This window comes from Lagopus leucura, unplaced genomic scaffold (assembly GCF_019238085.1).
Source record: "Lagopus leucura isolate 7727_CA_CO unplaced genomic scaffold, USGS_WTPT01 Super-Scaffold_741, whole genome shotgun sequence".
Taxonomy (NCBI): Eukaryota; Metazoa; Chordata; class Aves; order Galliformes; family Phasianidae; genus Lagopus; species Lagopus leucura.
Genome location: NW_024962256.1, coordinates 5,943,238 through 5,968,226, shown reverse-complemented (window position 1 = coordinate 5,968,226; position 24,989 = coordinate 5,943,238). Strand labels below are relative to the sequence as shown.

The following is a 24,989-nucleotide window of genomic DNA, read 5'->3' as shown; positions in this document are numbered from 1 at the left end:
TAATGATACTTTTTCTCCCAAAAATGATTTTAGGGCTAAAAAACTCTATATGAGTTTTACAACATGAAGTGGCATCTAGTTGCTGCTGTATTGGTTTTCCTAGGACAGGTATAGAGTGATGAGATCATTTCGACATTTGTGCACTTCCGCACTTCAGTGAACATTAGTTGGGCTTGTGACTCTTTCAGGGGCAGCCTCAAAACTCTGTTGTACATTAAACTTTGAAAGTTTAGCAGAAAACATGTGGTCATTTTCTACTTATTATTTGACTTTCCTGATAAAAAGAGCAGACTCTTCATTAGCATTTTGTAAATCCATACCTGAAAATCTAAAGAGTGAAATCTGTATGGAGACACGATGATCCAGAAATTACCTTGCGTGAAGGTCTCAAAATAAGATAGCAGAACATTGCTACTTATGTTCAAGAAAGAAGTAATTGTTTTCTTAATTCCAGCAAGGGAGTGGCCGTGGTGAAAAGACATTGCAGTGTGAGCTTGGCACAAAGCAGCTGAGCGTAGAATGATGGAATCACAAGGTTAGGAAGGACCTACAAGATCATCTAGTCCAACCATCCTCCCATTACCTTTGCTACCGCAACGATGACTTTGTGTTTTCATTCCACTGCAAATGTGTTGTGCCCTACCAACAGCTGTAGAAGAAGGAATGGCTTCCTCCAACACGCAGTTCAATTCCCAATCATGTAGATGAGCTGTTAGCACGGGTTGTTGGAGTGTTGTGTAAGCTCCTGGCTGCCTGGCTTTGTGGGAACTTGTTCCTGTGTCCCAGCCTGAGGCGCTTATGACTTCAGAACTGTTGGTTCACGGAGCAGATGAGAGCTGCACTCACATTTTTCATTGCATAACAAATGTGAGTTGGCCTTAAAAGTGAGCACATGCTATCAGTTTACAAGTACAAGGAAGCAGTATCTGCTGATACAGACTTCATCCTTTTCTTGAATCTTAGCTCTGGTGTTAGAAGCCTGCCTCTGTTTTCCTAACAGGAGCACAGAAATGGCTTAGCAGTAGAGCAGTGATCAGGAGACATAGCTTTTACATTCCTGGATAAGAAGTGTGCTTTGTTTCACTTCACAAGCTCTTCAGGTTAACCTATCAGCAAGGTGTTGCCAGGACCCTGTTCCTGGTCTGGGTGTGCCAGAGCCCTGTGTTAGAGGGACTTGCTGAGGAGCTGCAACTGCAGTCTGTCTCCCAGACTCTTTGTACTTTGTACCCATTTCTCTACAATGAAATGGTCTTGGAGAAAATAAAGTAATTTGAGTTTGTTATGTTTGATATATTTCCGTGTGAGTAACAGATGTGCTTAAGACAAGCAGAACTGTGAAATCTCAGATGTAGCTTTCAGGAGTGAGTCGAATTTGTTATATTTGAACAGATTTTGAAACACTGGGGGTAGGGGAGAAGAGAAACGTCACAGCAGTGCACAGCACAACTTGATTTCTAAGAGCTTTGTGTTTGAAAGTGTTGGGGTATTTAAAGCTGGAAAGGAATAGCAGGTTTTCATGTTGCTCCAGACTTTACATGGTCATGTCTTCAGCTGAAGTTTCTCTTACCATCTTACCCTACAGTATCTCTGTCATCTGAAAGCTATGTATTCAAAACCTTTATCCAGTTCTGCTTAAGCTGGATTAAAATAACACTGGTGTGCTGGTATAACTTCCTCTTGTATGTGAGAACATTTTGAAGAAGTGGGTATTGAGGGGCTGGAATAAGAGGCAGGATAATGTCTTATTTTATTCGTATAGCATGCATCTTAAAGACTGAACAGAGTTCCCTTCTAGCACAGTTAGTTTCTTTACTACTTTGAAGATGCGTTCACACTTTTTCATAATAGTAGTAGAATTTCTTGAAGGCTGAAACAGTCCTGGCACACACAAAAAAATCCCATAGACTGATGGATTATTTCTGTGCATCGTTTATTGGTTTGAAACAAGGGACCTTCAGCATCCCGGAGGTTGAGCTGCTCCTTGCTGATCCCTGCAGCCGAGTTCTTGTGTGATCTTGTATAAACCGTGCTGTCTTCTTATGTCTTCCTCATGGACTGTAAAGGAAAAAAGCATCTTGTAGGACTTCTGCTGTGAGAAAATATTTAAAGAAATAAGAAAGGTGCTCAGCTCTTCTGGAGGTACCTGTGCGTATCTATGTGTAACAGTGTTGCGTTAACAGTGCCTGCTGCCATTAATCTGTAACCTGAGCCAGTGTGGGTTTAAGCTAGTGTCTACAAGCCAGTGCATTCACCTTGTAATTTTTGAACTCAGTCAATAAGATTGTTTAACTTTCCATTGATCAACAATTGATTGTTTTGAGAGCTACTATCCTTTTCAGATGCTTTCCAATTACTTCTATTCTAAAAGGATGTCCAGTTGATCCATAGGCTATTAATAAAGTTTATGACCCATGTTATTCAAAGTCTACATAGATAGCCAGAAGAGCTTTAAAATGAATAAGTAGAAAGCTAATCTGAGTAAAAGAGGTGTTGCAATGTTAACCTTTTTTTTTTCTTTTTTTTTTCTTTTATAGCTATTGGCGAATATGAAGAGCTTAGAGCAGAAAATAAGAAAACGAAAGAGGAGGTTTGTATTGAAGGATAATTTCCTTAATACTAAAATGTTAAATATCAGAATATTTTATTGAGAGGTTATTGTCTGCTTTTGTGAGCTCCGCTGATTATTTAAAATGGCATCACTAATCAATACTTCTTGCACCTATATGTGTTAAGGAGCAAAGGAAGTAACTCCCAGCAGCTGTTCTAGCTGTCTTAGACCAGAAAAGTTGCTATAAATGTGTGAGTATATATATTTAAGTGACTATTTCTATAGCTGATTTATATTGTCAGTGTAGGCCAAACACAAGTGTTTAAATATTCTTAGGAAAACTTGTTTCCTTTGGATCCAAACAATGTTATGTTACAGCTTGATTTGTGTGCTGAAACTTAATGAATAGGAAATAGAACAACTCCTGCCCTAACCAGTCCTTCTACACATTCAGAATGTGGGAGTACGATTTCTGAAGTTACTCAGTTCTCTCTCTCCACAAGATTTCTTTGAATAGGAGATGTCTCACCTCGACATTCAGAGTGCAGCTGAAAACACATTTGCCGTATATCGCATATCCTGTTGTGAAATATGTGCACCTATGTAACTTGAAAAGAGACTTTGAATTTATAGACTAGACATCATTCATTACTGTGGGCTCAATTTTTTTAATGTTCTGAGCTTTGGTGATACAAACATAAGGGCCACTTTCCAGATTTGTTAATGTAATTATGGTAAGCTGTTTTCCTAGTAGTGAGGTTCAGCACGTTTGGCAGGGTGTCTCTCCTCACCCTGGACTCCTGTGAGAATCCCAATGAGAAGAGAGAACTTGGAAAGGGGCTTGATGACAATTATTTAGACAGCATAACGGTGTCAATGTGCAAAAAGTTTTTAGCAGGTATCTGCCAAAAGAAACTGTGATCAGTGAAAACCTCCTATCAGGTCTAGATAGTGGGGAAGGCAATGAGGGCACTGCCACTCTGTATGGTGAGCAGAAGATTCCCCTTTCTCCAGTACTAGGGAACATTATTAGCTGCCAGAGCATGAAGGTTTAGTTGTGCTTTCTGTGAAGTCATTTCTAAAATGTCAATTTTAGTCTGGTTGTTATAAACGTTGCAATTCAAAGTTGTAATGGGGAGACCTTGTCCTTAACTACTTTCTCATTATTAAAAAAAACCTCAGAGCTTCTTTTCATATTATGTTTCAGCAATGATTCTGTATATATCCACTGAGCTCAGCATATTCTGCTTCACTCCCTCCTTCCCAATGATAGCATCTCTGTTGTGCTTATTCCTGCATTCTCATTCACTGTTCTATGTCAGAGCTCCAGATATCCCAGGAAATCTGTCCTTGATATTCACTACTGAGAAAACTGTGGCAGTTAACTTCTAGTGCATGGGAGAAGGAGTCTGTCCAGCACAGTACACAGTCTCTGGCAAAGGCCAGCAGCAGAGAGGGAGGGATGTAAGATCATGTGCAGTATGTCCTCAGAGTATTCCTCTAGTCTGCAGACTGTCTGTAACCCATATATTGAGCTATGTGTTTTCTGTGTATTCTGCCCCCAACAACTCTGTCTTTATTGCATGTGTCCAGGCTTCCCTTGAGCTGATGTTGGTGAATTGGCTTCTGTTACATGCAAGGAGTTCCGTAATGGGACTTTCCCATGCCTGGAAAATGAGTGCTCCAGCCTTGCCCTGAAACTTTGTCCTAATACCTTGGGAGTTTCTTCAGGAAAGTTTTCTTTGTGTCAAGGAAAAGACAGGGATTATTGTTCAGGAGGGTTTCTTTGAACTGCATTTTTATTAACAATTTTTTTTCCAAAGACAACTTAAATGAAAAAAAAGAAAAAGATGAAATGCGAGGTTCTGAGGTTACTGCTACATTCTGCTTTTCTTTCTTGTTCCTCTTTTCCACAAGATGTCTTATTACTGCATGTGTGTAGTCACTCTCGTGTGCTTCTTCTGCAACCTGCTGTGATGCTTCTCAAAATACTGGGATAACAGTTGAGAATCCTCCAGCACATTCTTAACTGATTTGCCTAGCTGTAAGATGGGAGGTGTGAGAACCTCCATCCTGCAGACTGGTGAGCTTATGTATGCAGTTCTGCTTAATTGTTGAAGTGCTTGGACTCAAGTGGTTAAGTGTGAGGCTGTAAGTACATTTCTTGTACACAGAAAGAATCTACTGTTAAGGAGTTCATGGCTGTGTTTACTTACAGCACCAGTACTGGAGGAAACTATTGTAGGGCTGTGTAATCCTGCAAGCTTATTAGTGTCTCTGTAACTGTATGTCTAGTCTATGCTTTGCAAGATCAAACGTGATGCTGGAGGAATTGTGACACAAGCTGTCTGTGTTTTTGGCTCTTGGAAGCTGCAAGTAAATTCTGTTCCAATTTCTGCCACTGTCTGTCAGGGTGTAAGCTTCCTCTGTATCCATTATGGACAACACAATTGCATCCAAGATGCGAGGGAATTTTTTAAAGACTTGCAGGTGATCTGTGGGAAGTACAACATAAAGTTAGTCTTTATGTCTGTGCTTTTGATGCGCTCCGTGGAATTTGTTTTTCTAAGTCATCAGTACACACGTATGACAGCAACATGAGCTGCCTCAGTTTAACTAATGGGAAAACGATCCTGCTTCATATTAGATCCTAGTGGAACTAAGTGCACTGCAGATGTGTAACTCAGCATCAAATGTAATTTTAATTTTTGAAAATGTGTGCTCTTTGTCCAGTATTTTTTTTTTCTTTTTAAGATTAGAAAGTCAATTGTCTTTTATGCGTACTATGTTTAAAAAAACACTGCTTAAGAGAATGCTACTAACCTTGGCAGTTCAGGAGTAAAAGATCAGATCTTTGGTCCACCGTGTTTCTTCCTCACTCCCTCGTTAAACTGCCAATTTGGAGATCTCTGATGGGGTCTCTGACAAAATTGGTGCAGGCGTTTTTTTAATTTATATTTTTAAATACTTTCAAAAACTGGAACAAAAATGATGTTGGCAGATCACTTCAGTCTTCCTTTTAATTGAAGTAACCAACTAAACATGCATGCTAGTTCACAAAGAATAGAAGGTAACTAACATTCAGTTACACACAAATATAGTTAATATGCAGTTCTGATATATTCATAGTCAGAGCATGAATAAATATTTGACTACTTGCTAATCAGCCAGAAATGACTCCAAACACTGGTTTTGACAGTGTTTTGTCATTCTGCCAGTAGGGGGAAAAAAAGCAAGACAGCTTTCCAAAACAGTAGGTGTAATACTGTATCTCTGATACATCATTCATGGTGTTTGTTCTGTTAAAGCACGTGTACAGAGTGGATTATATGTTTTGTCACCAAATGGGAACAGAGAAGGGATTCTGCCTTGATGACATGCTCATTCTTTCTAGGAGCATAGCAAATGTCATGGGATACTTCTGCACGCTGCGCCAAACTAATAATTTTAGAACAAGCATTAAATCTGCATAAATTGTACAATCTGTGTGAAAGGGACAGAATGTATCTTGTGTTGCTTAGCAATGGCTTAATTGACTATATGGCTGCTATGTGAACTTCTTGTATTTTAATATCTGGGCTGAACAATCTCCTTCTTGTTTTTGCCCTTTGAAGGCCTTTTACTGAAAGCAGTAGGAGCTTATGCAAAAAGTAGTTGGCAAAATAGATGACTGCTAGATGAAAATCAGAGAAGAAATCCACCAATTGCCTCCCTGAAACTAATGGCAAAAAGTCATGGGATGAGCAGAGTGGGTGTGCAAACCACAGCCTTCCGGGTGGTTGTATGCACTGGCTGCGCAGCATCGCCTGGTCCTATCAGGTTCCTGTGCTGGCAGGATGCTCTCTTTCTACTGTGCTCGTTCCCAGTGCAGGCCAAGTTTGTTTACTATCATTCACATCACTGAATATGCAATGTTTGGTGTGAGCACCAGTGTTTGCCATGTAGGTGATTTGCTTCTAAGCAGTGGACATATTAGTTTGTTTTCTCTGCATTAGAAAGGAAAGGATCGTCTCTGATTGTTTGCCTCAAAAGGAACAATCTCATAATGAGCTCCGTTGGCAAAGGTCCTACAAATGCTGCTTTAAAGGTAAAGAATTGAGGAATTGAAAAGATGAATTTTGGAAACGGAGCTGTTACTTCTTTCTAAATGGACAAATGCAATGACTTCTTGTTGCATTGGCTCCTGTACCTAGTTCAGGACTGAAATGTCTGTTGCCTATTAGCACTGGTTTATATTGGGATAATGATGCTATTAAACATAGTAAATAAAATGGTATAAATGGTTATTTTGTTGGAACCCTTAGCATAATAAAGTTTAAAACAGAAGAAATGGCTGACAAGCCAGGAGTAAGCTGCTTTTATTCCATTTGAGGATATTCTTGAGTTTGGAGCTGTTGGTTACTTCTGACAAGGGAATAAATGCTTGAAAACTGCTCTTCATCAGTTCATGCACTTGAATGAAAAGTGAGCAATGTATTTTACAGCAGTAGAACATTGCTTCTCTTTTAACATTTAGGATGAGTGGTGTGCTTGTTAATTAATAATTCTGCTGTATATGTCTCTGCTGCCTTTTTGAAATGAAGAGGTCTTGAATTTTGATGACTTCTGTGCATTTTGTAAGAACAGCTGGTATATCTGCATTTGAAATTTTTCTCCATTTCCTATCAGTGTTTCTTGTCACAAATCTTAATCATTTTGTGTGAATAGCTTGCAGAACTTTCAGGTTGTAATGGTAAAAATTGTTAAAGACACTCTCAACTTTCTCTTATTTTTAGCCAGTTTGAAGATAAATGAATTTTTGTTTTTGCAGGGCTGTGTAATGGCTTTGCTTGTGCAGGTCTGATTGCAAGACAAAAGGCAAACTGCTTTCCATTGATCATTTCAGCAAGGGCAACAATCTGCCGCTCTCCTTTTCTTCCTGCTCTTTTATTCTGAAGAGCAGCAGCCACCAAAGGAAAATATTCAGAAAGCTGTAACTGGGAGCAGGAATTACTCTGCAGAGACCCAAAACTGCGGACCCTGATTGTGCAAAGAAACGTGTAGCTATCAGGAGAATCGTCTAGTTTGCTGTGGTCCGAGTGGAGCCCTCTGCAAATAGCACTCAAGGTGAAGTGGAATGGGTCATTTAACTTCCCTTTTCACTGTGCAGGCAAAGCTGTTACACTTTGCAGCGTGTTTCTGGGGGATTTCAAAAGGAATTTTTTCTCCTGTGGTAGAGGATGCGATATGCTTGCTGCATCAAGGTTTCCATCTGCAGGAAAGCATCTTTCTGACTTCCATAGGCAACAGATTAGATCCTTAAAATGCTAATTTTTGTGTATATATATATTTTTAAACTGAGCAACTGATGCTTGGATTGAGTGGGATTTATCCTTCATGTGCAGAGGGCTGTAAGCACGCAGAGCGCAGAAAACTCCGTGGGTGAACTATGCCAGTATAGTACAGTGTCTCTGTTGTAAAATGTGAAGAGGCAGCAGCTGCAGCAGCTCACGCTGCTCCTCCTTTGCAGTGCATCTGTGCTGTGCGGGAGCAGTCAGAACTACTTCCTTTCTGTGTCTTACTGCCTTCTGTTCTTACACTGTGCTGCTGCTGGTAAGGTAAGACAAAATTCTGCTGAGGAAGCTGAGAGAGGGAGGGCAGCAAGCGGCAGGATTCTTGCACACGTTTCCCTTTCCGTCTTTCCTATGCAGGATGCTCCTAACTTCTTTGACCCCCACAGTGCCAGATGAAACAGCGTGTCCTTCTCTGGCACTGCTTGGCAGCATGGCTTGCTCCTTCTGCGGCTCTTCCCTGTTTTACAGACCCTTATCCCTGCTCAGCAACTGCCCTTCATCTCATCACTCCGAAGCAGCAAAAGGAGAGATTGCTCAAGTGCAGCTCCTGCAGGCAGCCATCAGCAGTAGTTTCCAGTGCTAGCTCTGGGACTGCTCTCATGGTGCCACCGGTGACTGCCTTTCCTTATCCAAGAGCAGGTCCTTCTCTGGGCTTCATCCAAAGTCCCTAGGGGCTGAGAGAAGGGCTCTTGTGAATTTGGCTTCCTTTGAATCAGGCTCTCCTCCTTGTTACTTAACAGCAGGCTCCTTTCCCGGCGAACTCAAAGTGGGTCCTCATGTGGAAAAACTGAAAATCGAGCAAAATCGTTTCAGCTTTCTTCTTTTCCCAGTTCTGTTCCAGTGATTGGAGTCATTGTAACTGCAGGAGGAGTTGCACTGTAAGGAACTCGGTCACATAGATCTTTTCCAGAAGTTGATTTGTGATCTTGAATACGCACGGCTGCGTGTGAGGAAGAATGTTGGTACACCATGAGTGTGAGATGCGTTATGTGCCAGTCATACTTCCCCCCGGGTCATGTGTTTTTCAGTGTGGTTAATCGCTCACTGTGCCTCTTGTGAAGTTTACTCATTTCTGTGGTTTCTTTCATTTGCTTCTAAAAGGGGTTTTATTAGAAAAGTCTATTGAATGTCTGTTTTGTTCTTTGTCTTTGATGACATCTTTCCATCATAAGATAGATGATTGCAACCCTTTGTAGTATTGGTGTTAACCTGAAAATTAATGGAAGTGAGATGGTATGAAAATGAGTATCCTTCCCTTTTTAATATCGAATCCTTTTCCATAGTGTTATGAAACTCAATTGGATGTCCCTGGTTATTGACTGTGGGTATTTTTATTGCATGTGGTACAAATAGAAACGGACGTATTTTCTAAATCTGTTTGTGTTAAAGAAACTGGACTTAAAGCACATTCATGTCACGTGGTACCTGGATGACTGTTTATATCAGTTTTGGATAACATAGGTTTTCTAAAGCAATTTGAGTAGCACTGAAGTGAAGTCAAAAATCAAGTACAACTTGCCATTCTGTAACGAAATGCTCTGGATGATGACTTTTAAATTAAAGCTCCCATCAATCTAATATGACTGAGAGTAACAAGATATGATGCTTTGTTAGGCTTCTGAACATTATTGTTCCTGTAGGTGATCTTTGTTTATTTTTGCATGTTGTGATTGACTGCTAATTAAATAAATGGGATCAATGTTTCATTTCAGTTTTCTCTTTTCCTAGTGTGACAAAATCAAGCAAGAACGAGATGAGGCTGTCAAAAAACTGGAGGAGTTTCAGAAGAGTAAGTTGACGTGTTAGTGGAAATTTGTTTGATATGAAGAAGAATATAGTTCTGCAGCCTATAGAGTGATGTTCAGCATGCTGAGATTGAGGTCCACTTGATGTTTCTCCTTCAAATTCTTACTTTAAGGAGCTTATTGATAAGATTTTGATTATTGCCAGACAAACTGCTGTCACAGAGTTTACAGGTCCTGACACAAGTAGTTGTTTTTAAGGTACAAAGTGGTGAAAATAGTGGCTCTGTCTTACCAGGGCTGTGCAAGTGGCTTTGAGAGTAACACATGCTTGGATTGAGTGGGATTTATCCTACAGTTGAAGCTACTACTACTACTACTGTTATTATTTTGAAGGCAAAAAAATTGCTTTAATCACAGACACAACATCAGAAGTTTTTAGGATGATCTGATGTCTCTTGATAACTTTCAAAGCAAGTTCTTTCTTGCCTAGTTTTGAGAATGTTGATATTCAGTTCTGCACTTCTGTGATAACGGTTCTATTGAAACTGTATGGTGTCTGGAAGCAACAAAGCACATCTAATGGGAGTGGAAGTATCCTGGTGGACTAGCTCCTTAGAACAGACAGTTACAATGGGATTGTGGTCTGTTGTGTCTGCTTTATGCCAGTACGGTGAACTGCAGGATGAAGCATTAGAAACGTGGATGAAGTTAATGCAGGATAAGGAAATCACATGGTCTGTACTTTTGTGTGACTGCGTTAATAGAGGAATTTGCTTGCTTCTATTTTATAATTTTTCGCATGATACAATTGTGGAAAATGGTGTAAGATCAACAGGACTCATCTACTGCCCCAAATGATCGTAGAGAACTATTCTGTGAGGCGAGAATGTTCTCTAAGAAGCCTGTTTCTTCTGGGAAAAATTGAAGCCCGTTTTGTTTTTGTTACAATACAAGGAATACCAGAGTGTGGCAGAAAATGCCAACTAGTTAAGACATAAAATTTGAAGTAATATTTGATGTTGTAAAATTTTATAGGTTTCTTTTATCTTCCTTTCACGTTTTTAAAGGACATACCTTGTAAACATAGTGATAAAATGCCAGAAATATTAGGATTTTAAGGCAATAATAGAGCCCATTATTTAAACGACAATATAAAAGGCAATTATATTGATGAAGAGCTACATCGGCTTTGTGTCTGTGAATAAACTTGGCCTGTACTCAGCTTCTATTTGTTCTCCTGGCATAAACACATATTGTGTGTGATTCCAGTTTAATGGGGCCCCGTTTGTATGCCAAGCAGCTGCATTTTAGGCCCTATTGCGTGATTTCATAGCTCTCTGAAAATTGGTTCTATTGAGCACAAGAGATAGAAGGTGGTGGTGGGGGGGAAAGCTTCAACACACAATCATTTCTTTTCAATTGGAGCCAGCAAGGTTGATGACAACATGACCATTGTGTTATAATGATAAGACCACTAAGGATCTGTACCTCTCATCAAGGCTTTCACACAACAGCAGATACAATTTAATTCACTGCTCTGTCAGCAGTGCTGATACCATTATGCCGTCTGTCTCCACAGTTATAATCACTGTCCTCCGAGAAATGCAGTTGAAATGATCTTGAGCAGTCAAAGAAACTCTCAATTAAGGCTGCCACTTCCAATGTGTCAGATTGTGTCTTATGCACTTGGTACAATTTTCACTTCCAATCCTGTTTATTTACAATGTCTACCAGTAATTACGCTTAACATGTCATTTAGTGAGGGTGCCCCTGCCAAGGAGATTGTTGGGTGCTGTAGTACCATTGAGTGGGAGTTTCTCGCAGTCAATGCCATCAGCAGCTTTTAGTCCCTGATGGGATGCAGTAGTAATGTTGATAATGCAAGTATCGTGCTCATCAAGTCATAATTAGATGCCACTCAAATGTGCCACTTGTAATAACAGTGTTGATTCATGTTTTCTCGGTGACTGCAACTACTAATTAGTTAAGTGGTTTTTGGTTGGCCTGCATTTGCTGCGGATTATTATTACCCCTGAAAAAAACTGTCAAGGTTAGAGATGTTTCAGGCCACTTAGTGCTGCTTTATGAATTTTAATATTGACATAATAAGAACTTTGGAAAGATTTAGGAAATAATATATTTTTGTATTTAATTTGGAAAGATTTTTTTTTTTCCCTGAGTTAATCATAATTGCAGGTTAATTAAGTTTAAATGAACCAAGAGTAATCCCTAGTTCTACCATGTGAGCCCAATCCTTGTTTCCTAACTTCTGCTAGCTTGACTTGGGGGCACTGGATTTCTGTCTATGAAACGGGAGCTGCTCTGGATCTCCATGGGCCCCTCATCCTGACTAGAGCACTTCATTGCCTCAAACTTCTAGAGCTAAGTGGAATAAAAGCAGAACAGAGATGGGCGCATATTGCCTGAAGCTTTCCCTCATCCAAATTAAATGTAGCCTCTGGTAATGGCATACTTAGAGCACAGAACTTCTCCAAAGCCAGAAAAAAAAATGGAAATAAAAGACAACCAAAGAAAGATGTGGTGGTTCTGCTATTAGAAGATGTTATGAATACAATTTGTGGACCAAGATTTCCCAGTTTCCCCCTTCTCTTTTTTTCCTGCTTTGGAGGGCAGTTAACAGCCAGTACTTCAGAGGACTGAACTGCAGTCCTTCAACTCTGATGATCTGTGCAATGCCATTAAAACTGCTCACATTTTGTAGAACTTGTAAATTGCACGCAGCTTCTGATTTGGCAGCAATGTACTCCAATGTACTGCTGGCTTCCTATATGATTAACTACAACATTAGTTAATATTGACTAAGTATCAGTAAAAGTGCTTAAGTGAAACTTGCCAGCAGTGTATGTTTCCTGTCCTGAAGCCTTGTTCTGTAGCCATTAAGATGATCTCTGGATGTCAAAGGGGACTTAAGTGCTTCTCTTCAGGTTTCAGGGAAAAGTCTCTTAAGAGGACTATTTGCTATTACTGTTATTCTGTTACTCTAGAAACCAGAGGACTGGAAGGTGGAAATAATCTCTTTGTAACACCTGGGTTAATCTTGTAGTTTAAAAATATGGAGGTTCTCATTTTATGTAACATCCGCATCTGTGCCAAATTTTCATAGAATGGCTTGGGTTGGAAGGGACCTCAAGGATCGTGAAGCTCCAACCCCCTGCCGCAGGCAGTGCCATCAACCTCCATATCTCATACTAGACCAGCCTGCCCAGAGCCCCTTTCTACTGGAGGCCTTGAACACCTCCAGTGGTGGGGCATGCACAACCTCTCTGGGTAAATTATTCAATTTTCAATTGAAATAATGATGGCAGTATTGAGGGACAGTCCTTAAGATATCACTCTGATTCCTCGCGTGTTAATGAAGTAAAGCAGGTGAATAGCGATGATCAGCAGAAGCATTTCTGCTGGCCTTCTGCTTCCTGAAGTTCACTCTAGATTTTTCAGTTCCCTGTCTGTGCTGCAGGTATGGCTTGAGGGAGTTGCTTAAAGCAGTGATTCCAATATTCAGTGTTCAGAGCAGTTCCTATCCATCTATCCATATGGGTTATGTAATTATGTACTTCTCAGTTTTGGAAATCTTTATGTAGAAGTTAAAAAGGTGTAATACTTCTGATCATGGGATGCGTGTGTCAAATGAGGGAAAACAGTGACTAATTTTCACATTCTCCCCATAGTTTCTCACATGGTTATTGAGGAAGTAAACTGTATTCAGAATCATCTTGAAATTGAGAAGACATGCCGTGAAAGTGCTGAGGCTTTGGCTTCTAAGGTGAGAAGTACAGTGTTTCTATTTCACCTGATTTCTTTTTTGTTTTTTTTTAAAGTTGCTATTGTGTGCATGTCCCATATATGTTTTTGCATAATTCTGTGGATCTGTGAAATGGTTTTGAAGTAGCAAAAGCTAACGCTGTGTGTGAGATGCAAAATACAGTTCCTGGCTGTGGATAAAAAGAATACCCATTTGAATTTTTTTTTGCTATTTTTGAAGAATAAGTCACGGACCAACTTGTTGATATCAACATTTTATATGCATTTAGGTTAAATGGAAAACAAGTTTTAGAGCTGTCCTGTGTGAGATATAAAGCAGTAATGAGCATTTCAGTGTCTAAATCAAATGGAAAAAGTCAACCACTGCATTACATTTCAGGTGATTGTTTGTGAAAGCAAAGCGAGGGCAGGGGAAAGGTGACCTCCACTGCTCTGTTGATTGCGTCTAGTCTGATGAATTTAGCAAGTGTGTAATTTTCTATATTCCATCTCATCAGAAGTGCATTATTATTAAAGAATGTTTTTATCTCTCTGTTGTATATTTTTGGTTGTATAAAATGCATCTGAGCCACTTCATCAGAAAATGGATTACAGCAATTTTGAACCAAATTTCATTAGCAATGCTGACTGCTTTTTTTTCCCCATTCCTCTCCTCCCCATCCCCTGCCCAAAGTACATCTTTAGTTATGGTAAAAATCACACCAGCAAGAAATCACTTTAATTTAGATGCATTAGCAATGTACTTTCTGGAGGTATTTACTTAATTGTTTCCATAATGACACTATATTAGAATTCATAAGATAGGCAATCAGCATATACATAAGAAAATGAATGTATTTATGTAACTTTTCTTCTTCTCTGCGCTCTTTCTGTAATGGGCATACAGGGGCAATTCTGAGACTAGCTTTGTCCCCTGGGGCTGCTTTGCCGAAGCAGATTTGGTGCCTTAAGCTGACTGAACCATGTTAGGTTCCATACGCCCTTCCCACTTTCTCAGTTTTGTTCTTTGGGAATGAGATGAAGTACTGGAGTAAATCTCCTTTAGTTAGGGGGCTGAGGAAAGGCTTGAATCAAAAGCGATTGCTCAAGCAGGAGGTCAGGGTAAGCTTAACTGTTCAGCATATGTTGTATTTCAGAGCAGAGATTGAGCTTCTGAAGTGTAGGTTGACTGGAATGTGTTGTGTGTCGTTAGTGGAAAACTGAGTGTCATTCTTAGAGCTGAATCCAGAGAGTGCTTGGCCAGTGGGCAGACACCCCATGGCACACCTGTCTGCTCCTGAGATTAGCAACCGAGAGCTGCCAGCAGGAGTGGTTATGTGTAGAACAGTGAAGGAAGCTTTGAAAGTGAACTTCTGCAGTAATCCCTGGTATTCATTTTTTTCCTGGCACCTTGGTCAAGAGGGAGATGTGTTATAAACCAGGCATGTGCTTAAGCATCCAGCCCAGAGTGGTTTCTTCTGTCAGTCTTTTGGTCTGATACATAAAGAGTTGGTATGTGACACGGCTTTCATTTCACATATGTGACTCTTCAGAATTTTGTGGTAATTCTGTCCTCACTGGTAGTTAGTAATTGTTTGTTATTTGTAGTTTAGAAGCTAAGTAAGAGGTTTTCTTTGTCCAGTTGATAGAAGTGGCAAAACCAGTCAAGCTTTCAGAACACAGCCCCTTTCTTCAGGTCATTCAGCTGGGGCTGCTGTTGGTACTGGTACATGCTTGACGGTCTGGAGCTGAAGCAGCTATCACAGAGACAGCACAGCATTATGAAAGCTTAATAGTAGATTTGGTTTGAGCCTATGCAGGCTGTTTACTAGTTGGAAGTACGAGAAAGGAATGACTTCCCTGATGGAAAAAGGGCATAGATGACGTATCGTGTTGAATTCCAGCCTGCTTACAGAAGGAGGGGAAGCTTCCCATCTTCAGACCATTTTAATATTGAATGGAGCATTTAAAGTAATGTCACTTTGTCTTGCTCTTTGTTCCTTTCAGTACGGAGGGAAAAATATTTTTTTTCTTGCACAGCAGCTTAAAGAAAGAGTAACCAGCTTCTCACTGTTTGCACTCTTGAACTTCCAGCTGAACAAAGAAAATAAGACCTTGAAACGAATTAGTATGCTTTATATGGCAAAACTGGGCCCAGAAATTATCACTGAAGAGATCAACATTGATGAGGATGATCCATCCGCGGATACGGAAGCCAACTCTGGATCATGCAATTCTGTGCATTGTCAACAGCAAATAAAAGGTAAGCATTGTTGCTGGGCCTACATCACCATAGTAAAAGTGGTCTAGTGGGTGGCCTGGGGTTAGGTATCTATCTGGCTCTAAATTATGCTTCTGAGAGTGGTCCTCAAAAGATTTCTGGGAAAGACTGTAAAGGACATGGTAGGCCTGTACTGATACCGTATCATGGATATGATAGATATATGTCCTGCAAAGTAGACTGCAGTGCAATAGGAAAAAGGGATCTGCACAGCCAAGAGAGTTCAATGTTACTGAGTTGGTAAAAGAAATATTTCCTTATATGCCTAACAAAGCAAAAGTTAAGCAGGAGGACAAGGTCACCTTGGTATTCAACTGTACTGTAACTATTTCAGAGCTTGTTAAACAAGACCCTCCACTGATGTTTCTGTTGTGTACCTTTGTGTACACAAACTTTGTGTATATTCCAGAGTTACTGCCAAATAAGCAAATTAAAAAGGGACTGCTGTACTGGGAAAAGCAGTGAAGTTTGGGAAGTTCATTGCTATGAGAAATCTGTATTAATACAACAAGTCTCTGGTTCCTTTTTGACAGGCTATTTGTATTTTGATATACAAAATCTGTCATTCTTTCTAGTCTAACTCTGTGTGAAGTCCTTGTAATTCTGTGTGTTGTCATATCACAGTCTGCAGAAAAGGAGGATGCCTGTATTCTGCATTTTGAGATAGAGACTTATCTAGTTGTTTGCTTTAAAAGAGCAACCAAGCAAAAACTCATCTTGGTTGTTTTTTTTCTGTTACTGTAACAATGCTGTGTGAATACAACAGTCTTGAACTTTCAGCTTGACCTTGTTAATTGTTGTCTCAAATATATGCAGCCTTAAAGACGGGGTACAACGTATTGCTGAAAAGAATAGTGTTTTTAAAAGTTTTCTTTTTTAATCAACAAAAAAACCTCCCAAGAAATAGAAGAGTAGAATGACATCTTATAATAAGTATTTTTCCATCCTGTGGACAGGAGGATGTAGGACAGGAGGCAGAGAAGTTGTGATGCACACCATGCAACCCATCTGAATCACAAATAAGATTCTGGAGTTCCTCCTGTCTTATATTACAAAGAGATGTCAAAGATACTGTTAGAGTGGGCAAAGATTCTGGCTGCAGATCAGAGGATGGTTTGGGAGGGTGAGAAGGCCAAATGTGAGATTTCCAAGAAAGCCTGCTCTGTGTATGCTTTCTGCCTCGCTGAAGAATTAAATGAGTAACAATGTAAAATATATAGAATTCCTGGCTTCTTCTTTCTCTGTCCTTATTAAATATTTAATGACTTTACATTTACAAGTGCTGAGTACTTTGAAAGCATTGGATGTAGGAGAAGATACTCTGGAAAGTGGGTGTGTGTGTATGGGGTAGCAGAGTGATCTGACAGCATGTACCAAAAAGGAATATCAAAGTTCTGTCCCCAGGCTAAGCCAGCTGGTTGGTGTTAGTATTGAGGAAGAAGTCAGTTACATCTTGGATTACCTGCAAAGTGCAAGATCGCGTACAATGAGAGGTGATTTTGGATCTCTCCTGAATGTTCTGTGGTGCTGCCCAAGTTGATATCCGTTCTTCTGTTTATGTCCATGCTTTCAAGCAGCATTGTGTTGGAGATCCTGGAAGTCTTTCAGCTTTTTCAGCAAAATACTGGATGTTTCTTTCAATGATTCACTGCCACTGCTTTTCTAGAAGTTGTATCAGTAAGGAAGCACAGTTCGAGGTTTGATGAATGCTCTCATTTATTGAAAGAATAAAGTTTTGATCCTAACGTAAAACATAGAGGAAGGCAGTTCATCCGTTAGGTAGAGATGATGGCAAAGCCAGGGCTCCAGATGGAAATGGAGGGTGATCTCGGATCAGTTCCTTAAATTCATTTGTAGGTTTTGCATTTTTTTTTTTGTCATTGCAGCTGTTCTGTTCAGATGTAACAAGAACTGAAAACTTAACTGTGCTGGTAAAGCAGCTTAGTATGTACCTTGTCTGGGAAAATAAACATCTGTGCATTTATGAAGATTTAGATATATTTGAATATGCCTCATTCTCTGTATATAGAGGTTGATAGATGTACCTGAACTAATCCAGTTACCATGCATTTCAGTGAGAGAACTTTTTCACAGTAATTTCATTGAAAAGCATACAGAAAAAAAGGAGACTTGGTTCAAGAATCTTTTGGAAAAAGCCAGTCATCTTTACATCATGTGCCATTAATTGAGAGGAAAATAAATCTCTTGAATTGGAAGGGGGGGTGTGTGGGCACTTGACATTTTGAAGATTGGAAACAAAAAAAAATGACATCCAGTATGTTGTCGTCGTTTGCAATTGATTGGCAACAGTTTTCTTAACTGGTGGCTGGTGTTTGGTGAGCAGCAGTGTCATGAAATACTGGAAGCAGGTGGGAAATGAGAGCACTTACTGAAAGCTAATATGTATCAATAAATTTGTGTTTTTATGGTGTTTTTATGTTAACCTAAACCGTGATATATTATGTATGCAAACTGATCTCCTGTTAGGAAGTGATTATAATCAAATGGTTTGTTCCATTGTGAATTTAATTTATTTCATATTTTCATAATTCAGGAACAAAAATTCTGAGGGGAAAATTACAAGCATTAACTCTTCCATCAGTAAAGGTTATATTCTGACTCTGTTCACATAATGTTACAAAGACCAAAAATTGGCAGCTGTTCAGGACAATTTCTTCAGTGCAAATCTCCCAAGTATTAACTGCCTGTTGTTTTGTGTATTTCCCTCGTGACAAGAACTCATGATCCAAAAAGAACTGAAGTGCATTAATTTGTTTCAAAGGATGCCTATTAAAAATTGCTTTCTGCTACCTGAGTACCAGAGGCTCTGTGATGTGACAGTCTCCCGAGTAGGACTGAGGATGCTTTGCAGTGACAGAATTGGTCCTTTTATAGCACAAAGTGAATCAGCACTGAACAAGGCGGGGTGCCACAATAGGGTAAATCTGGAACTGGAGCCCAGTTAGGTATCTACTACTTAACAATTGCACAAAGTTCCTAAATTATTGCAGATGTGCCTTGAATACTTTGTCTACTGCTTTGCTCAAGGTCGTTTTGTGTTTGCTTACACTGATATGACGTTTCTTTTGTTGTTTTCTCCCAAGAATAAAATAAAAATATATTTTTCATTTCCTTCCTCAAACTGTAGAGCTGCGAGATCAAATCATATCTGTTCATGAGGAAAAGAAGACCTTAGCCATTGAACTGGAAAACCTGAGGTGCAAACTTGTAGAAGTAATTGAAGAAGTATGTATTGTACCATGGAAGGCGAGACCACGTTAGTGTGTAGTCAGTACTTTTTGTATCTAATTTTGCTAAAAAAGCTCAGTTGTGAAGTTAATTGAATACTGTCAAATCGAAAGTCCTGCCAGCCTGCCCATATGATGGTGCATTTAGAGTACACATCTAGAAGAGACTTTCTACGTCAGAGTCCAGTCTTGCTGCTATTACTCACAGATGTCTCTTCATTATGTGTTCCAATGCATGTATTTTCATTCTTACCTCCCCTGCCTGACATTCCCCCTCATGTATCAGCCTGCTGTTGTACTTTTTTTTTTTTCTTACTTAAACCTGTGCATGTGCAATAAATACTTTTTGCTGCTACTTCATTGAACACGTCCTTGAGTTTAGCCATTGGCAGTGCCCTGTCGTGGTAATTAGACCAGCAAATTGGCTTTCTGAGCCAGCAGAATTTCATTCCTGTTTGAAAACTGGATAAGCCATGTACTGATGCAAATCAGGACTTAGTGGTTCTTCCTGTCTGTGCAACACTTGAATTCAGAAAGACACAGCTGACAGCTCTTGGACAATGAACAGAGCTCAGGGTAAAGAAAAAAAAAAAACAAAAAACAAAACTAAAAACCAGCAGCCTGTCTGTATTAAGAGGCAAGCAGTCAAGGGCAAAGTAGTAATTTTTTAACCAGGTGCTATGGTGCCTCATCCAGAAAGGTTGAAAATGTGTTGTAGCTGGGGATGATACATGCTGTGAGAATGGGCCATGGAAGCCCCTTTAATCCTGCTTGTGATAGGGGTCTGTAAGTTGGAATCAAAATTCTTTCCATCCCACAGGAAGCCACAGCATCAAGACAGTACTAAGGAACAGAATTACTGAAAGCAAAATGTTGCTTACATTATGTAATGTGCCTTATGCCTCTAACTAAAATAGCCTTGTTTTTTATTTGTTCTTTGTAATTTTATAGGTGAATAAAGTGAAAGAAGAAAAGGCTGCTTTGACAACAGAAGTTAATAAACAGCAAAAACTGTTGGAAAAATGTAACAGAGGTATGTTGTTGCTTCAGTAGATTCTCTAAAATATAACCTTTGCAGAAGTGTATAATATTATTTCAGAATTTTTATTTAATAGTATAAAGAATTGTATTGCAGAACAATGACTGCAGTCTAGAAATGAATTTTGGCCTTATTGCTGTAGGCACTGCATAAATGCATGGACAGTTCTAGACTTCCTGATTTGTGGAAGCATGCAGGATAAATAGCAGGTTGAATGGGAGAGTAGGAAAACTTTTTCTTTGTGGCAGAAACGGCAGACAGCCATCTTCCCATTGCCTAAAATTGTTCCAATTTATCTTCAAGTTCTTCCTCTGCAGTAATGTTCTGTCTGCGTATACGAGAAGATAAAAGCTCTCAAAGCAACTTGATTGTGTTCTAAAATGTTTGTCAGGTAGTGAAGGGAATTGCCAAGGCTGCCAGTATTGCACGGGAGGACTTGCATCCAGCTGCAGGCAGGGCACAGCCATGGTGAAAGCCCAGAAGTGCAGTCTTTGAAGTGATGAAGATTCCAATCATGCTGTAGCCTTTTGTTAATAATGCTCTTTTTGTCTTTGGAAAAAGTATACAAAATGCACAGTCTGTGTTTTCAAAGAAACAAATGAGTGTTGAATTACAGAGAAATGTATGAACTCCTAGTGGGACAGTATTTTACCTTCTGTGGATTCTGCAGGTACCCTTTGTACAGGGAGAAGAGATTTGCTTAGTAGTGCATGTTCTGCAAGCTTTCAGGCGTTCTCTTGTCTCTCATGTGTCTGCACTGCTTGAGCCTGTGACAGGCTATACTTGAAGACTCTTAAAACATCAATCTTTGGTTAGATTGGTTAAACAGACTAGCCTGAAGAAGCTTTTGTTGCAATGGCGTTACAGATTAAAGATTTCCAAAATGTTTTCATTTTTCCTGAGTACAATCAAAAGAACCACCCCTTATTTCATGTTTGCCTGTTATTCTGGCCCCATGAAATCATATTGTGAAGGGAAATTCCTAACCTCACTCGACTGAGGCTGGCAAATACAGTTTCCTCCAACATGCATAGTAATGCTTGGTAGTTTGAGCAGGGCTCCCCTGAGGCTTTGATTGCTCTCACACACAAGCAAAATATGATCTGTGGTACTTAGTGTCTGTTACTGGAGTTTTGAGGCTGGGTTCCACCAGAAGGTGCTCTATCTTTATTCATTAGAAAGAATTAACAACCCTGGAGCAACAGGGAAGGAAAGGGGAGACAAATTGAATTTTCATGTCTGCCTGGATGCTTTGCTTGAAGATTTCCTAGGACAGAGAATCTGTTATCCTTTTCTGTCGTCTAAAGAGCAGTGATGAGAAGCAGTATTCTGTGAGAATTATCCATGAAAGCATGTATATTTTTTAAGTCTCAGCTTTTTAGTTTTGCACATGTAAGCTGTATTTTCTTGTATTTTCTTGTATGCTTTTTAAGATAGTAGCTTATAATATTTAGTCTGTAAGCTTAATAACACCCAGGTGTCAAACTTTGCTCTGCAAGATGAGTAATGGCATTTCTGTGGAGCTGTAACTTGGCAATTTGGAATATACCTATCTAAACTAAGCTAGCATGCTTCTTTGTGGAACAGTCATGAAAGAAGAGGTGAAACTGCTTTCCAACAGGTTTTCAAACACCTGATTTTGTGGTACAGCCTTTTGATTTTGAGTCCACATGTCAGCGCAGCAGTAACTTTGCTCAGCAGTGCAGGACAAGAGGAGTGTTACTCTGTTCAGAAGATCAGCTTTTGTGTATATATAGCGAGGTTTAGAGCAAAGAGGATGAACACTGCAACGTGGGCTGTACACAGGAAAGAAAAACTCATTTACTGCTGCATTCAAAAAGTCGCGGTACTGAAGAATCAGAGCCTATCTGCATAAATCAAGCAGTATTTTCAGTATTTTCTTCTCACACTGTGGTTTGTTATCCATTCTGCTTTTACTTCTGATTTTCTTTCTTTCTTGTAAACAGTGTCCGTGCTAGCAGTAGAGGAGTACGAAGAGCTTCATGTAAACTTTGAACTGGAAAAGAACTTACGGAAGAAAGCAGAATCATTTGCCCAAGAGGTGAGTAATCAAGAAAAAGGGATCTCTTTTAATCTCTTTTGGTCGGCCAAAGCCCAACAAGCCCATTTGATGTCAATTCCTGGCTCATGCAACAGCTGTCTTTGAATTTCCATGTACCACTTAACTAGCATATATTTCATACGTGAAATGGATTTAGTATTTTACAGAACTTATAAAGCATTCCACAGTTATCAGACTGGAAGGAGTGGTTCTTGGGAGCAGCCCTGTGGAGAAGGACCTGGGGGTCTTGACAGATGAAAAACTTAACATGAGCCAGCAGTGTGCCCTTGCGGCTCAGAAGGCAAATAGTATCCTTGGCTGCATCAAAAGAGGGACAGGGAGGTGATTGTCCCTCTCTGCTCTTGTGAGGCCCCATCTGGAGTATTGAGTCCAGATCTGGAGCTCCCAGTACAACAAAGACAGGGAGCTGTTGGAGAGGGTCCAGAGGAGGGCCACAAAGATGATCAGGGGGCTGGAGCACCTCCCCTATGAGGACAGGCTGAGGGAGCTGGGCTTGTTCAGCCTGGAGAAAAGAAGGCTGCGGGGTGACCTCATGGCAGCCTTCAGTACCTAAAGTGAGCCTACAGACAGGAGGGGAATCAACTCTTTGAAAGGATAGATAACTGCAGGACAAGGGGAAATAGGTTTAAGTTGAAGGAGGGAAGATTTAGGTTGGATGTCAGGGGGAAGTTCTTTACTGTGAGAGTGGTGAGGTGCTGGAACAGCTGCCCAGAGAGGCTGTGGATGCCCCGTCCCTGGAGGTGTTCAAGGCCAGGTTGGATGGGGCCCTGGGCAGCCTGGTCTAGCATTAAATGTGGAGGTTGGAGGCCCTGCATGTGGCAGGGGGGTTGGAGATTCATGGTCCTTGATGTCCCTTCCAACCCAGGCTGTTCTGTGATCCTGTGATATCCATGCAATCTTGCCTCTTTCCTTTTTCAGGTGAGGCTTTCAAGTTACAGCAGGCTAAGTCAGCCACAGCATTTCAGTGTGTTGCACGTAGCGATAGGGTCTGGGAAGGATAGTCACTTTTCTAGAGGCATTGAAGCATTGTGTTTTTCTTGAAAAATAGCTAAACTCACAAGAAAAAAACAACCCTAAAACAGCCAAGTGATAAAATAGAGCATTAATTGAGGTTTATGTGAGTTTAGCTGCTATTTAACACGTGCCTTTTCAATTACCTACTGCAAGGAACATTCGAGTTGAAAAATTGCTTCTGTGTGCTATGAAAGATATAAACTCTTGAAGAGGAAAATGAGGTGCTGGGTAGCATTATGAAATGGCTAGTGATTGCTCAGATGGCTTCCAGCTGGCAGTGTTGTTTGCCCCAGAAAACACTGACAAACTGTCATTCTGTTGATAGACCAAAGCTATATAATTTTTTTTCCCCCAGGTGCATTTTCTGTTTGCACTCTGGATTTTGAGAGTTCTGCACTTGGGCTATATTTCAGACTTTTCTAACCTGTGCCTTGTGTGCAATATTTTCCTTAGTAATAGTTGGACTTCCTAAATAATTGTTTTACCAGGAGCTCTGCTTTTAAAGGCCGTTATAATCAGAACTGTGCGTTGTCATTATTTCAGATTTCAGATTTCAAAACTATGGCTGCTAGAGGCAAATCTTTAGCCTTGAGGAAATCAGCTTCACATAGAGAGTTCTTTTGCTTTTTATCTTTGCTGCTGCTTTTTTTTCCTCACCCTTTTTTTGGTGGGAATAATTTTTTTACTGCCCTAGATCTAAGTGCATCCAGTCAGGGCTGGTAAACGAGGGCATGTTAGTAATCTTGAAACTGTATGGAGAACACTGAATGTGCTTATTGTGTTCTGTTAATATTGTGTTTTGTGCTGGCTATTTGATTTTTTGGGGTATGAAGAGAATCATATAGGAACATTTTAAGCAAAATGTTTTGTGGAATTGCGATGAAACTGTATGCAGATTAGAAAAGCTGGAAACTAGTGGTGATGAAGTCGAGCAGATACTGCTCGTGATCTCTGTCACGTGTGCTCTCTCTGACTGTGCTGTGTAAAGGCTGAAGAACTTCACAGCAGCTGAGCCAAGGTACTGCTCCTCTTTCTCCTCATTGCGCCCATTGCACCTCTTTCCCATATTCCCCTTTGCAAGGTCACCATGTTGACCTCTCAGGAAAACTATAGCTGCCATCTCCTGCCTGTTGTCAGGACCTCTGCCACGTGTCTGAAGTGTAACTGTACTTCAGGCAAAGGCGGTCGACACATTCTTGCTCCAAAAGAATAAGAAATAAGAAAAATGCAAATAGTTTACTAGTAAATAAAATATCCTTTCCAGATTTGTGATGTGAGACTGGACTTAGTAGGATGTTGTTAAAATCAAAAATTCCTCAAGAGGAGCAATTTCAGAAGTCGTAGAGACGTAGAGCATCCTTCAAAGCCCAGTTACACAGAGCTGTGTGAGATGGAGCCCGCATTCCTCTGCAGGACAGAACTGCCCACCTCCCTTTGCCACGGCTTCAGTGCCATTTGCACATTGAAATTTTGCTGTGGTGGGTTTTTGTTTGTTTGTTTTTCTTTTAGAAATAAAAAATCTTCAAATTCCATTGAGATTATTTAAGATAGAAGCATTTATTAGCAGCCGTAAGTTTTTAAGTAAAATGTTGCCTATTTTTATTAAATATTTGTTTTGATTTTTTAAGGCTGTTATCAGTTTGTGCCACAGAAGGCACAGACTGGTAACTTCTAAGCATTTCTAATATTTGAGAAACCTGTAATATTTAATTGCCTATCTTTTATGATAAATATATTAGCAAGGCATTTTAAAGAATCTTATGAGGCTGTGCAGTCATTCTTGTTTTATGAGCAAGTTTGGTTGGCTGTGATATCTGTACAATTAATATTTTCAGGAAACAACTTCCTGAGAATGAAGCATGTTCATTTAGCGTGCATTATTACAATATCTGTCTCACATTTCATAGTGTTGCTTTATCTTCTGTATAGAACAATT

At 39.9% G+C, this 24,989-nt stretch overlaps 1 protein-coding gene across 2 annotated transcripts in view; it reads left to right on the top strand.

Annotated features, from left to right (window-relative positions):
- Positions 1-24,989, top strand: part of SHTN1 (shootin 1) — a 59,353-nt gene that overhangs the window by 5,383 nt on the left and 28,981 nt on the right. For both annotated transcript variants that reach the window (XM_042863787.1, XM_042863788.1), the window contains exons 2-8: positions 2,535-2,587; positions 9,610-9,670; positions 13,316-13,410; positions 15,483-15,651; positions 18,818-18,915; positions 19,869-19,950; positions 21,924-22,018. In XM_042863787.1, the coding sequence (XP_042719721.1) occupies positions 2,535-2,587; positions 9,610-9,670; positions 13,316-13,410; positions 15,483-15,651; positions 18,818-18,915; positions 19,869-19,950; positions 21,924-22,018 (653 nt within the window). The remainder of the gene's footprint in view (positions 1-2,534; positions 2,588-9,609; positions 9,671-13,315; positions 13,411-15,482; positions 15,652-18,817; positions 18,916-19,868; positions 19,951-21,923; positions 22,019-24,989) is intronic.